The following is a 14,496-nucleotide window of genomic DNA, read 5'->3' as shown; positions in this document are numbered from 1 at the left end:
ATCCCCTTACAGTCATTTCAGTCAGGCGTGCCTTGACATTACCCCTGACCGTGTTATCTGTATATTTGTCTAAATGACACATTTATGTTATAATGTTTTCAATTTTGTATAATTATTTTGTTTAAGTATATTTTTTTTACATTGTCATGTTAATTTTAAGCTCCCATCAGTTCCATTTGTACATTACTTGTTATTATTGCTAGCAATTAAATTATTTGGTGGACCTTTGGTCTTCTGTTCCCCTTATATTTTGTTATCTCTTACAGTATAAGAATGATATTTATTTCTCTGTTAATTTTTCACCGGCTGACATGGGACCCGATCCAGAAAAGGGATTTTGACAAAGGAAAAATCTATTTCTGGAGAGAGGACCGTGTCACCCGGTGACCCACCTCTGTCATGTGTTGTCTCCCCCCCATAGTAAACATCATTCTGGTGGGGTGGTGCTTTCATGGAAAGCGGCTAGCGGTGATTTGTGTACTGTCCGCGAGTGGTGCATGGGTTTGTAACGGCACCTCTCAGTGGGACTTTTGACTTTGGGATCTCTATAGGATAAGGTTCCGTGTTTTTATAGTTCACCCTTTTCCATACACGACTCCATTTAATGGAGCTCGCTCTGGGGGTAGTAACTCCAGCATTTCATTTAGCTTTCTCTGGTATCTAGCAATGGAATTACCTAGAAATAAGTGCTGAATGGACTTTTTCACCGGGTGACACGGTCCCCTCTCCAGAAATAGATTTTTCCTTTGTTAAAATCCCTTTTTTATTTCTTACCGTAAAATCTGTTGGCGATGTCTAAATTGAAGCCAGCACATCCAGATGCATCCATCTGATTATTCTTTTTCATATTAGATATGTCCAGACATACGGATGTATATAATAATGGAGTGAAAATGTTCGACATTCAAAATGGGAATTGTTGCATTTATTTTCAGAAAATGTAATGACATAATAATACATCAAATACTGTCGAAACTCCAAACTTATCATATCGCTAATTGGCAACTGTCAACGGCTGAGAGGACCAACGCGGTGTCTTCCAGAATCATCACCGTCTCTTGGCAAACTGAGTCAAGAACGGATGCAACATAATATGACATATTCTTCATTTTCTCTTCACATATCACACGCATCTAAAATCTGAAAGCACCAGCGTATTCAGGGTGAATTTATTGTATGAAAACACAAGTTTTATTTTATCTTGATTGCATGAATGATGCAAAATCCGACGATATGTAAAAACAGGTAAAGAGAATGAAATGATTCTCTCTTCACTTTTACTCGTAATGCCTTTGTGTTTTATCTTACTGATTCAGGAAATCATGATTTAGTTGTACAATTAACACCGAATCGTATGGTATGATCAGAACTTTCCTATCTTGTGTAAAACATGAGATAAATGAAGAAATATAAACATATTGCCAGTTTTCTGAGCTACAGACGTTAAAATGAATCTGTGAGCAAGTTGCATACCTTCCGGTACCAGCCAATCAGAAGCCACCAAACAAACGTCTCGTAGGCCCAAGAATCTACCTTAAGTGAATCGGCTATAGTTAACTACAGATGTGAGTAACAGGCTTGAAGGAAAAATTAACTTTGATTTATAAACTTTGTTTCATCAGACCATTTCACTCATGGCCAAATTTTCAGTTTAGGTGGGAAAATCAAGCTGATGATCGCCTAAGTGATGGCTGAAGGTTGGAGGATCCTCGAGTGCTCTTGGTAACAGTACTTGAGGTGCTGTAGAGGAGTAAGTGATCACTTCATAAGCAGACCAAGATATTTGCCACTTACAGAAGACATGTTATTCATGCAACAAATCCACAGCATGAAGATGCCATGAATGAACATGAAAAAAACTAGTAGGTTTAAGAAATAACACCCTCCCCCTACCTTTTGAATAACACTTAGTTTACTTCAACTCCCAGTCCCATAAGCATGTCTCTCTATATGCCAAATGCTGTAGATGAAAAATCTTAAAATCTTGAAAAAGTGGAGCGAGCTCTGATTTCATGCACTAGAAACCTTGGTTATTGTTCATTACCTTCTGACATGGCCTCATAGGCTCTGAAAACAACCTGCCTGAAGCAGTAAGACATCATCTTGTAGTCTTTCTTCTTGAAGGAGTTCAAAAAGAAAAATCTGGACGAGTTACCCCTAAGATATCTGGATTTCTTAGATAAGGACGAACAGCTCTGATCCGACATGGAATAACAGCAGTCTTGACTCCTCTGGGATGAGGGACTACCAAACACAGTGCCCAGCTTACTGAGTCTTCTTGAAGATGCAATGCCAGAGAGAAGGCAGTCTTCTGTTTAAGATCCAGCAGCAAGGCCTCCAATGAAGAAAAAAAACAAGAAACAGATCCCAGTTAGGTCTCCTAAGAAGACAATGATTAACCACCTCCTCGAAATGCTGAACAACCCTTCTCAGATTCCGTACAGAACCAACCTCTGGTCCACAAAATTTCACAGAACGTCCAGGCAACCCAACAGCCTTGATGCTGAAATTGATAACTTGACTCTCAATAACATTGGAGATTACCATGCAGTTATTTCCTCCAAAAAACTTCTGAAGACGCTTGGGTTTGTTCACCAAAGAGAATTGGGTGGACTATTCCTGTTGTGGTCAAAGCTAAGCAACAAAGTCATTTATGTTCTTCAAATCCTGTTTGTCAACACCTGTCTGATGAGACCAGAGATGGAAAGAGGAACACCTCTGGATTTTCCTATGAATGCATTGGAGCAACCAGTCTTCGTGCCACTTGGTCAGGCTGAGATGAGCAATTAAAAGAAAACAAGCCTCCAAGAGGCATCCTTCACAGGTACTGCAGACTCAAATACCCAGATGAAGGGACCACTCTGAAGGCAGAACTTGCTTTGCTTAAAGTACCCTGTGCGTGTTGATGATGTTTGATTTTACCCCGTGATGATGTCAGTGGCCACAATACAAATATACTCAAACCTTATGCCTCCCTTATTTTCAAAGTAAGACACCAACACCTGGAGGCTTAAGAAGATAACACCTTTAATTAAAGGAAGCTGATATGCTGTCCCCTCTCCTGCAATGATCCTGCAATGACTGGGCTCAATCTAAGCATAACTTGACCCTGCCAGTTAGCAGTGGCCAAGAATTTACAAAGAAATAATCAAGAGCTATCAGCAACCAACAATGATTAAAAAGGATGGTAGTGATAAAACTGTTGTAGATACAGTCCAGCCTTGGGCTTATTATAAACCATATTAGCTCCTCTTTCCTCTATTTTCATCCTAACATGGGCACATCTGCTATACTGTTCAATTACAATGAGTAAAAGTGCCACTCTTATCAGTTATCTTGGGTTGATTCATTCCTGGTCTCTGCCAGACATCTCATTTTTAGACTGCTGCCATTTAGTAAAAGCCTCACCTTGAACAGTTGTTACTGTAATCATTGCACAAGAATGAAATCTTGATTTCTTTCATGGTCTGGAAGGAATCCTAGCAGTCACTAGCTGGAATTAAAAAACTTGTCCAAGGTGCCTGATGAATCTAATCCCAGCTGACAGAAGGCAAGATCTAAGAGCAACTTTTTTTTCATTTATGTATACAGAGAGAGAGAGAGAGAGAGAGAGAGAGAGAGAGAGAGAGAGAGAGAGAGAGAGAGAGAGAGAGAGAGAGAGAGAGTTGAACTGAGGTGGTTATATACACTGGTAAGTTGTTTTGTGATTTTGCAAGATTTTAATCTTGCTTTTACTGATATTTTGCTTTGTGAAAATTAGTCAATCATTTTTTCATCATAAAAAATGTATTTAGTCAAGAAAATAAAATGAAAATATATTGATTTGTGAATATTACTCTACGAAAAAATTCGCGAATTAGTAAATTTTCTGTGATATATTTAGAGACAAGTTCCACAGAAAAAAACATGATTAACTGAAGGCGAGGTTGCTGATCCGCGATCTAGCAGGGACCCACTGTACTTAAGTTAGTGAATGATGACTGAAGCTCCAGGTGGTACTTGCATAGTAGTTTATATTACTTGTATCCTTAAAACTGCAAGTTTCTGGGGGCATTCAAAGACCATGAATGTGGGATATATCGGTGATAGGGTTAGATTAAAAAATAAACTGTTAACTCACCTGAGTATGTGGTCTAAGCGTGTTTGCAGGAAGGGGCAACCTCAACACAGGTCGCCCACCAGCTCCAGTTGTGATTGTTGAACCCTGAAGTCCCTTCAAACCCTGCAGCCTTTGCAAAAGAGCAGCTGCAGCAGTTCCACTGATTCCTAATATAATAGCACATGATAATTAATGAGTCATAATGAACTATCAATGCATATATTCTCCCCTTTCAAATCTATGATTCTTGGAGTTATTTACCCTTCTACAGTCACAGGACCAGATGCATAAATTTAGCCAATGGATCTATTATGGATCTCTCCTGCGTAATAACTCAATCACCCGCTTGAAATAAGTTAAGTTTTAATAAAAACATCCCATTTGCTTTACACATCTCATTGCCCAAGATGTTCTTCCTTTACACTCTAGGGGCCAACATCAGCAGAAAGTTCAGGCAAATGATTGAAAACAGAATATATCACATGCTAAAAAAAAAAAAAAAAAAAAAACCTGTACTGCAGTACACATTATATGAATACCCAATTTTTCATGTATGATGCCAATAATATTAGTAATTACTAAATGCAGTATACCAATGAGATAAAATTTTTTTTTTTGCCTAAAGATATCAGTAATGGTAAAGAACCGAGTTTCATTATCATTAAACAGACGAGTCAAAAATGATAGGATTAAACAAAATTATTAATTTTACATTGTCACTTCTGCGTTTATATTGTAAATGCATTGTTTATGTATGCATTCCTTCTTATTTACAGTAGCACTTTATATCATGAAATATATTTTGGAGTATCATTATCATTATACAAATTTTAAAAATACAATCTACTATTTGGATGCATTCCTGTTGATAAAGATAGCTTACATCTTTGTGCCGGTCATGTCTAGCTGACCCCTGGATGAACTGTCTAGTTCACCTGTTCGCCACAGGGGGGTCTCAAATGCTTTAGTTCTTGCCAGAATTCTTGACAACTCACTAAGATGTGAGGAGGCTGGGCAGATTATACTTTACCAGTGGTGAAGTATCCAAATAATAAATTTTAAAATGAAAATTTACATTATTTGGGATGAAACTATTATGGTAAAGACAACTGATTCCAACACTGAGCAAAAGATGGTGGGTTTGTGCAGCTAGAAAACATCTGCTCAGGCAAGGAAACTTTGATTTTCTTATATGAAACCCAGAACACTCTTACATGACCTGGGATTCTTCCTGTACCATACTTAAGCCAAAAGGTGGATCTCTACACTGGTAAGGCTCTTGTGTATGGTACATTTGGAGAAGTTTTACATAGAATGCAACCTCTTCAAAAGCAGTGTTACTAGGTCCCTGGGCCTAGGTCTGACAAGCCCAACAAGTGACAATCCAAAGCTACAAGGAATACCTATAAATATAAACATACACTTCTGCATATACAATATACCTTCATGTTCCCCAAATTGTGAAACTGGGATTTTAACGACACAAAGAATAGCAGGCTAAGGGCTATACAATTCTTGAACAAAATCTCTACATCTCTCAGGTAGCAAGAGGCAAAAACAGAATTACAACTCAACTGACAAGAAGTAAAATATTTGAGATGCCCCTGGTGGAGAACAGGTGAACTAGACAGTCAATCTTGGTCAGCAAAATGTTCTGTTTTGAGTGCTGACCTTACTTGACTGGCACGAAGATGTACGCTATCTTTGACAGTAAGATTCATCCTAAATAAGGCAGTTTAACCTACCACATAATCAACATACTCTGTGGTGGTAGTATGGAAAATGGGTTTGTGTGATTGAATTTTTCATTTTGCTGTTGTGATGTTTTTTATTATGTTATTTTTGTATGTCAGTGAGTATGTAATTAAATTTTCATTTTTTGTTTTTTACTTGGTTTGTTTGAATGTTAGGGTAGACTTGCATCAAAGAAACTTTGAAAGGAGTTGGAGAGGAACAACTAGGTGTTGATCTCTCCAGTAGGAAGAAGGATATCGACGAAATAACACTGGCTGATGTTAAGCTAGCTAACTCCTAATCTGAAGAAGTCTCAGAGACCATAGTTGGGGGAAAACTGTAGTATTGGGATTGATAAATTAGGTTAGGGTTCTTTTGATAGTTGTCAGAGGAATGTAGATTAAGATTGATGAATTATATCAAGGTTCTTTTTGGTGGTCATTGTAGATTAAGATTGATGAATTAGGTCAAGGTTCTTTTTGGTGGTCACTGTAGATTAAGGTTGATGAATTAGGCTAAGAATCTTTTTGGTGGTTGTTGTAGATTAAGACTGATGAATTAAGTTAAGGTTCTTTTCGGTGGTCATTGTAGATTAAGTTTGATGAATTAGGTTAAGGTTCTTTTTGGTGGTTGTGGTAAATTTAGGTTGATGAATTTCAGGAAGGTTCTTTTTTGATGGTTATTGTAGTATTAACAGTGATAAATTAGGTCAAGTTACAGTTCTGTAGGTTAAGGTAATAAATTAAGTTAAGGAAAGTCAGAGTTTTATTAAGTAACCACTAAATTTTGTTCCCTTCATCCTGCACCAATTGTGTCAAAGAAAAAAGCCCCTAAATAATAATTTGGCACCCAACAAGGCGCCTTTGATAGTAAAGTAAGAGTGGGGTACATAATTGGAGATGGCAGAGGGAGCAGGTTTGGAAGGTGTTGAGTCAGGTGAAGGGGTGCAAGGTTGGAATGAGAGGTGGGATAGACTAACAAGCATCAAGTTCAGCCTGCAGGACAAGTTAGAGGAAGCCCAGAAAAGAGAAGATAAATTAGTTGCAAGGATGGAGGCGATGGATAAGAAAATATGTGGGTTGGCCAAGAAGGTGAACGAAGTGACTAAGAGTGGGCCTGGTGTTGGGAAGGGAAGTGAGAACGATGGGGTAAAAGGTGCAAGGGAAAGGATCCCTAAGGGAGGAAAGAAAGTACCAGCCATGGATGACAGTATGAGTGAAGTGGGTGAAAGTATGAAAAATGAGAGAAAGAAGAAGAGAACACTATAGGGGAGAGGTGTGAGGAAAGAGAAGTAGTTTCCAGATTTGGAGGGGTAACTTGTATTCGGAAGGAGGAGGAGGAGGAGGAGGAGGAGGAGGAGGAGGAGGAGGAGGAGGAGGAGGAGGAGGAGGAGGAGGAGGGGAGGAGGAGGAGGAGGAGGAGGAGGAGGAGGAGGAGGAGGAGGGGAGGAGGAGGGAGGAGGAGGAGGAGGAGGAGGAGGAGGAGGAGGAGGAGGAGAGGAGGGGAGGGAGGAGGAGGAGGAGGAGGGAGGAGGAGGAGGAGGAGGAGGGAGGGGGAGGAGGAGGAGGAGGAGGAGGAGGGAGGAGGAGGAGGAGGAGGAGGAGGAGGGAGGAGGGAGGAGGAGGGGAGGAGGAGGGGAGGAGGGAGGAGGAGGAGTAGTAGTAGTAGTAGTAGTAGTAGTAGTAGTAGGAGGAGAGGAGTAGTAGGAGAGGTGGTGAGTGACACAGGTGGAGAAAGAGGCCATGGTGGTGTTCCTGAGGAGGAGAAAGTTCCCCGGACTGAGAAATTTTGCATCAGGAAGGGAAGAGACATGTGAGTCTTTGATGAGTATGAGAAGTATTATAGGCAGAAGTATGGGGTAAATGACATTGTGTGGATGAAATGGCTCATTGAGTTCTTGGATGGGTGGTTAAAGATGTGCTATAGAAGTATGTGTGAGGGTGGGCCAGGGTATCAATCTGTGAAAGCTAGAGTGATTAGGCAGGTGAAGCAAGTGAAGGGAAGTGTTGTATACAAGAAGGATGACAGGTCTGAGGAGGCGAAGGTGAAAGCCGGAGAGGAAGTGGGCTTGTATACCCATAGGTTAAAAGCTTTGGCCAGGAGGAAGTATGGAGAGGAATGAACTGAGGAAAACAAACACCTCAAGCGGAAGTTCTTGGCCACCATTCCAGAGAAGATTAGGGTAATTTTGAATGAAAAGAAAAAAGATTGGAAGACATGGTCGGGGAAGAGCTTAAATTGGGAGGATGTTTTGGAGATCTTAGAGTGTAAAGGCATAAGGGAAAATTAGATAGGAAAGCATATGAAAGAGAGAGAATAGAGACAGAGAGAGAGAATAGAGAGAGAGAACAACAATTAAGACTTGGTTATGTATTGCAAGACTAGAAGTGTCGAGTAAGCAAACCGCAAGAAACCGTCTTGCACGAACTCAAAACAGTGAGCGAGTATATTGCGCCCAGGGCCATAAAACGAACTCAAAACAGTGAGCGAGTATATTGCGCCCAGGGCCATAAAACCGATCATAAAATCTGGAAACTGTGCCCTCGCGATTTAGCTGACTAAGGATTATTCAGCACATCGTCAGAAGCTAACATTCCAGCCATATCTATAACCCCGCCTTCCACAGGAGGCCTTTACATGGAAATTCCATGTGAAAGGGCTGGACAAAGTGAAGTAGTTCAACACCTCCCCAATCAAACATTCTAGGGAGGAGTCAAATCCTCTAAGGAGAGATTTTAACAACACCCACCACTGTCCTTCCCAATCAAGCTGTTCGAGGGGAGGCTGTACAGATAAAATCTTCCAATGAGGAACTGAAAAGGAGGAGTTGGTAGATAACAAGAAGAACGAGGGGTTCCAGAGAAGCCAGAAGAAGAGCATTCGAGTCCCAGCCACCCCATACAAGAAGACGCAGCTTCCCATAGCTTTTGTGGTCCCAACCAGACTCTGACCGCGGGCGACCAATTGGATTTAAACTGAACTTTGATTACCAAGAGTGTTTTTCAAGATAGTAACTGTAACGTAATTGTAGTTGAGTTTGTAGTTAACTTTCATCATTAAAATAACAAGCTACCATTTCGTCTCCATTACTCCTTTCTGAGAGATATAATTACATTAATTTAATTCCCTTCGAAATAACAAACTCGTAAGCGGCTGACTATGGAAGAGACGCTGTGGACGACTGTTTCGTCAACTTAGAAGAAATATACAGGTAAGAAGGGAAACTAATATGACGTGCACGACAAGAGGACCTGAGAGTAGATGATGGTGAACCAAAGATGTAAGTTGGGTCTGAGGTGGTAAATGGATGGAAGGACATAAAACGACACTTTGGTGAGTGAGGAGATTGGTGTGATGCGAGCCTTGTTGGAAGAGTGTAAGAGAGACCAAGTGGAAAGAGGAAGAAAGAATGTGCCAGTGAATGTGGGGAATAACGGGAAAAGGAGCCGAAGCCGAAGCCAAGAGAGGTTTAGGAGTGGAAGTGCGAGTAGAACGAATGTGAATGTGAGGGGAAGTGAGATAGGAATGAGTAGTAGTGATAAGGAGTGTTACAGGTGTAGAAGGACTGGGCATGTGAAAGCTGATTGCAGATGGACCAATAGCGAGTGCTTCAGCTGTGGAGAGAGAGAGAGAGCATATGTTGGTGAACTGTCCACACGCAAAAAAGCTGAAGTGTTTCGACTGCGGAAAGGTGGGGCATCAACTGAGAGACTGCCACAGTGGAGGGAGAGTAAGAGTAAGTGGAAGTCATTGTGGGAACTGTGGAATGAGTGGCATTTTGCCAGGACATTTAAGAACCCTCTGAGTAAGTGTGAAGGATGTGGAATGGAGGGTCATGTTAAGGAAGTCTACCATAACAAACCCCAACCCCAAGAAACTAAGTAAGAAGGGGGTTTACCATGGTGAGCCCTCTGGTATGGAAGGGATAGATGTGTTGCATGTGAGAGAAGGGTTCATAAGTGGGAATTTCTGTTTTGGGGAACAAGTGATTCGTTGTTTGAGAATGTGGTGGAGTGTTATTGAAAGCATTGATTGATACTGGTTGTAGCAGAAGTAAGTTCAGAAAGGTGTGTGAGAAAATAAAAGACAATGTAGCACAGAGGGAGGAATGTGCCAGATATGTAACAAGAATTGGAGGATTGCAAGTAAAGGTGTGTGCAAGGTTTGTCAAGTCGGTTACGGTTGCAAGAATAAGTTTGGAGGAGGATGCTTTTTACGCTGTGGACAGAGTGAATGAGAAGTATATGTTGCTGGGGTACACATTTTTAAAGAAAAACAGGATAAAAGTGTACCCAGAAAAAGAAATGATAAGAGATAAGAATGGGGAGTGAAACAAGTGTGAAGCTGTAGGTGGACGAGGACGGACAAATAAGTTTGAAGATGGTTTCTGGAGTGGAGGTGTAAGAGATGGAGGATGTATAATTGCCAAGAGATTTGGGGAGTGTGAAAATAGGGTGGAGAACCAATGTTGGAATCAACGCAGAAAGTTTGGGTGAAATATTCATGTTGGAGGGTAGCTGTGTGTTATGAGATAAGGCAGGTCGCACATGTGTTTGATGGAATTATGGATGTAAAGGATCCAAAGGTGTGTGTACAGGTGTGTAAGGGTATGGAGAGAGAGAGAGAGAGAGAGAGAGAGAGAGAGAGAGAGAGAGAGAGAGAGAGAGGCGAGGCATACATCTAGGTGATTAGATTGGGAAGCTTAAGGAGTTTGGTCAATTTGAGTAACGATAAACCCGTTAAGCGATACGATGTGATGGCTGAAGGGGAAAAGTCAGAGGAGTGGAGTAAAGAAAAGCTTAGGGAAAAGGTGAGATGGAATGAAAAGTTGAGTGAGAAAGAGCAGGTGTAAGAGTTGTTGCTGGAAAGAAAGGGTATGTTGAGTTAAGGTGATAAGGACTTTGGGACAGCTAGATTGCCGGGGTTCAGTATTTGGCTGACAGACGACAACCCAATTTATCAGACCCCCCCGACATTTCCTGGCTCCAGTAACACGAGAGATTGAAGAGCAGTGAGAGGGATTAGAAAAGATAGGAGTTATTGAACCCAGTAAGAGAGCTTGGAATAGTCCAACTGTGCCACTAAGCCTGATGGGATACTGAGAATATGTATTGATTAATGGAGAGTAAATGAAGTGACAGTGAAAGAAAAGATTCCCCTACAGTATGCATGGGATGAAAGTGTTTAGCAAGATGAATCTAGCAAGGGGGTTTTATCAGATGCCAGTGCCGGAGGATTGTGGGCCAATAACTGCTTTCTTGACTATGAAAAAACAGTATCAGTTCTGCAATCTCAGTTTTGGGTTGGCTAATGCCCCAGCTGCATTTCAGGGAGCGATAAATGTGGTACTGAGTGGTTTTCCTGGCAAGAATGTGTTGGTTTCTTGATGACATTTTGGTGATGAGTAAGAATGTAGAACAACACAAGAGATTGGTGCGGGCAGTGTTGAAGAAGTTAGAGGAAGGGAGGTGAAATTCAAAGTGAGTAAGTGCAAGTGGTTCATGGAAGAGGTGGATATTTTGGGCCATAAGGTGAGTGAGTCTGGCGTACAAAAGGCGGAAAAGTTTGTGGAAAAAATGAGAAATTTTCCTCAACCGAGGACCGTGCGAAAGTTGCGTGGATTCTTGGGATTGATCGAGTTTGGAAGAAAGTTTGTGGAAGATTGTTTGGGAATTACAAAAACGATGTCAGCATGGATAGGCTGTAAGAAGAGTACAGCTGTGAGGTGGGATGAAAGGATGGTGATAGCCTCTGTGATATTGAAAGAGGAAATGGTGAAGGATGTGGAGTTGGCTTACCGACTATAGTGCGGATGCCAGTAAGTTAGAAGTGTATACAGATGTGAGTGGAGTGTAGATGATTGGATGTTTTATGCATAGGCAAGTAGTATATGGAATTGAAAGAAATTGAGTGACAGCATGTAAGAAAGGCATTTAGTTCGGAAGAACAAAAATACTCGACTGGTGAGAGAATTGGCTGTGCTGAGATTTTGTGTGAAAGCATTACGACCGTTTCTGTATGGTACAAGGTTTGTGGTGCATATGGATCATCATCCTCTAGTGTGTCTGCAAAAATGAAGGGAGTGGATGCTAGAGTTGTGCGAACGGTAGAGGATTTGAGTGACTTTGATTTTGAGGTAGAGTATATCCCAGGTAATAAAAATATTGTTGCGGACATGATGTCTAGACCACCTGCAGAAAGGAAAGAAGAAGAAATGAAAGACATAAGACCAGAATATCTGCCAAGAGGATTGGTAGTAGCACGTGAGAGTAAGGGGAATGGTGACTCGATGTTTGAAAGTGTGTGGTGTGGACTGAATGATTTGGTAGATGGAGTTTTGAAGGTGTGGGTGCCTGGAAGAGTGAATGAACTGAGGGCAGGTGTGATTGAGGAAGTTTGCAAGAGGCCTGAATGTTTGGGAGTGTCAAATGTGGAACGGTATCGGAAGAGTCTGAGAGCTATGATGTATCCTGGAGTAGCCCCATTTCAGGAGGTTTCGATGGCTGAGTAAGAAGTATAAGGTGAGTGTGTTCGTACATGTTGGGGGTGAGAAACCTATAGTCTATCGTCATGACGGAGAGAAAGAGAATGAGTGTCAGTTGCATCTGTAGTGTTTGAGTGGGGTACACTATAACTAGATCATAGAGAAACCGAGCTATGAAAGGAAGTGTGAGAAGGAGGAAAACGCTGAAGAGAGAACATCAGAGTTGTTGGAAGTGGAAGATGATAGTAAAGAAGTAAATGAAGGATGTTTGGTTGGCGGAAGAGACAAGTGTCAGTGAGTACACAAGAGGGGAAATACAATGACTGTGGGAGTAGATATAGGTGGAAGACAGTACTGTGGTTTGGTTGGCACAGAAGCCCAAATATCATTGGTAAACGCTCATGAGATTAGAGATGTTGAGAGAGTGAATTGGAATGTTAAAAGGAGAGCAGTGAATGTGTCAATAAAAAGTACAGCAGGAAGATCGGTTGGATAGGAGAAAGTGAGGTTGAAGGTAAAGTTGGGAGAGTTTGAGATGGAAGTGTGTTTTGTGGTACTAGGAGACGAGCAAATGCCATATTGTTTCTTGTTTGAGATAGATTTCTTGAGGAAGAATGTTTTGATAGTGGATGCTGGGAAAGGAGTTCTGTTGAAAGATGAGGTGGTGGTAAGGAAAATTCAAAGTGAGGCCGTCAGTATAGCCAGGTTCGTGGGAGTAATTGACAGGAGTCTGAGTGAGGTGGAGGATATAATGGAGTTGGGCAAGAGCAAGAACTAATCGCTAACAACAGAGGATGTTGAGGAGATGCAGTGGAAGTGTCTGATAGTGAGTGAGTTGAAGAGGTGTATTAGAGAGAGAGTACCTGTAAGAAGGTGACATTTGTTGTTAAGTAAATGCATATGGTTTGCTGAGAGATTTGTGTTGCATGAGGAGTGGTGTATTTTTCAAGAGAGAGGACGAGAAAGTTGATGTATGTTCCAATGTTCTCGATTGTCGAGTGGAGCAGTAGGGATGTGCATATTAGTCCATGAGAAATATAGACATGGGAAGTTTAAATTAGTAGAGTGTGAAAGAGCAAATGTTTTCCCCATATCTGAGGAAAATTTGTACAGATGTGGCAGTTACGTGCGAAGAATGTCATAAGGGAAAATATCAGAGTGTATGCTAGCCTGCCTGTTTTGAAGTTGAGTATGAAAGAAATGTTTGAGTTAGTGACAATTGATTGTGTAACTTTGCTGGTAACTGCAAGAGGAAATGTAGGAGTGGTAGATCATAAGAGTAAGTTTGTAAGCTGTGCAGCAGTGAAGAATAAAACTAGTGAGAATGTTGCAAGAGTGGTCAGTATGGTCTTATTGCCTGTGTGTGTGTGTGTGTGTGTGAAGGAGCCAGTAAGAAGGTTGAGTGATAATGGGCTGAGTCTGTTGGTAGATGGTAGACCGTTTGAGCAAATGTTGAGAGAGTGGAGTATCGAGCACGTAGTACAACTCCATCCATGCCGAGAGCGAACGGGTTGGCAGAATGAACCGTACGGACTCTGAGTGAGATGTTAGGAATGTTGACTGACAGAGAGAATGAATAGGATTTGTTGTTAGCAAGAGTGGTAGCGATGTATATTGGGTTAGTACATAAAAACACTGAAGTACTGGTATGCCTCCGAGCGAATATATGATGAATTATGAGAGGTATGTAAGATTCTTGCGAGGTTGGATTTGAATGAAGAGCAGGATGTGTAGAGACAAGCAAATAAGAGGTTTGAAAGTTTCAAAGTGGGAGATATGGTGTTGAAGGAAGTGGCTGAGAAAGGAAGATTGACAGTGAGTAAGATGCGCGAGAAATATGAAGGTCTGTATGTAGTGAAGACAGTGGGGTCAAATGGATTGAGTTATGTGTTAGAACAGGAATGAAAAAGGAAATGTAAAGGTAATAAGAGCAAACTATAACTAGTTGAGAAGATGGAGAGAACCACCGAAATACATAATGGAGCAACCCTTCAGGAAGTCATAAGGGAGAAAAAGTAAAAGGAGAGAGAGGAAATAGAAGAAAATATAAATTGGGGAGATAAACAGCTAGTGTTGGTGGAATGATGACAAGGTGTAAAGGGAGAAGTAGAAAGAGTAAGGGTACATTTACTAGGTTGTTTGAAGAGAGTACGCATGACGGGTTGTTTGATTTTGAGGG

General features: G+C 41.2%; 1 protein-coding gene across 12 annotated transcripts in view; it reads right to left on the bottom strand.

Annotated features, from left to right (window-relative positions):
- The window catches only part of dom (domino), a 190,307-nt gene that overhangs the window by 96,623 nt on the left and 79,188 nt on the right, over positions 1-14,496 (bottom strand). For all 12 annotated transcript variants that reach the window (XM_067114216.1, XM_067114220.1, XM_067114224.1 and 9 more), the window contains one exon: positions 4,121-4,266. In XM_067114216.1, coding sequence (XP_066970317.1) covers positions 4,121-4,266 — 146 coding nt within the window. The remainder of the gene's footprint in view (positions 1-4,120; positions 4,267-14,496) is intronic.

The sequence above is a fragment of the Macrobrachium rosenbergii genome, chromosome 13 (assembly GCF_040412425.1).
Source record: "Macrobrachium rosenbergii isolate ZJJX-2024 chromosome 13, ASM4041242v1, whole genome shotgun sequence".
NCBI classification, from domain to species: Eukaryota; Metazoa; Arthropoda; class Malacostraca; order Decapoda; family Palaemonidae; genus Macrobrachium; species Macrobrachium rosenbergii.
The sequence above is the reverse complement of the archived record's forward strand: the minus strand, read 5'-3'. Positions and strand labels throughout refer to the sequence as shown.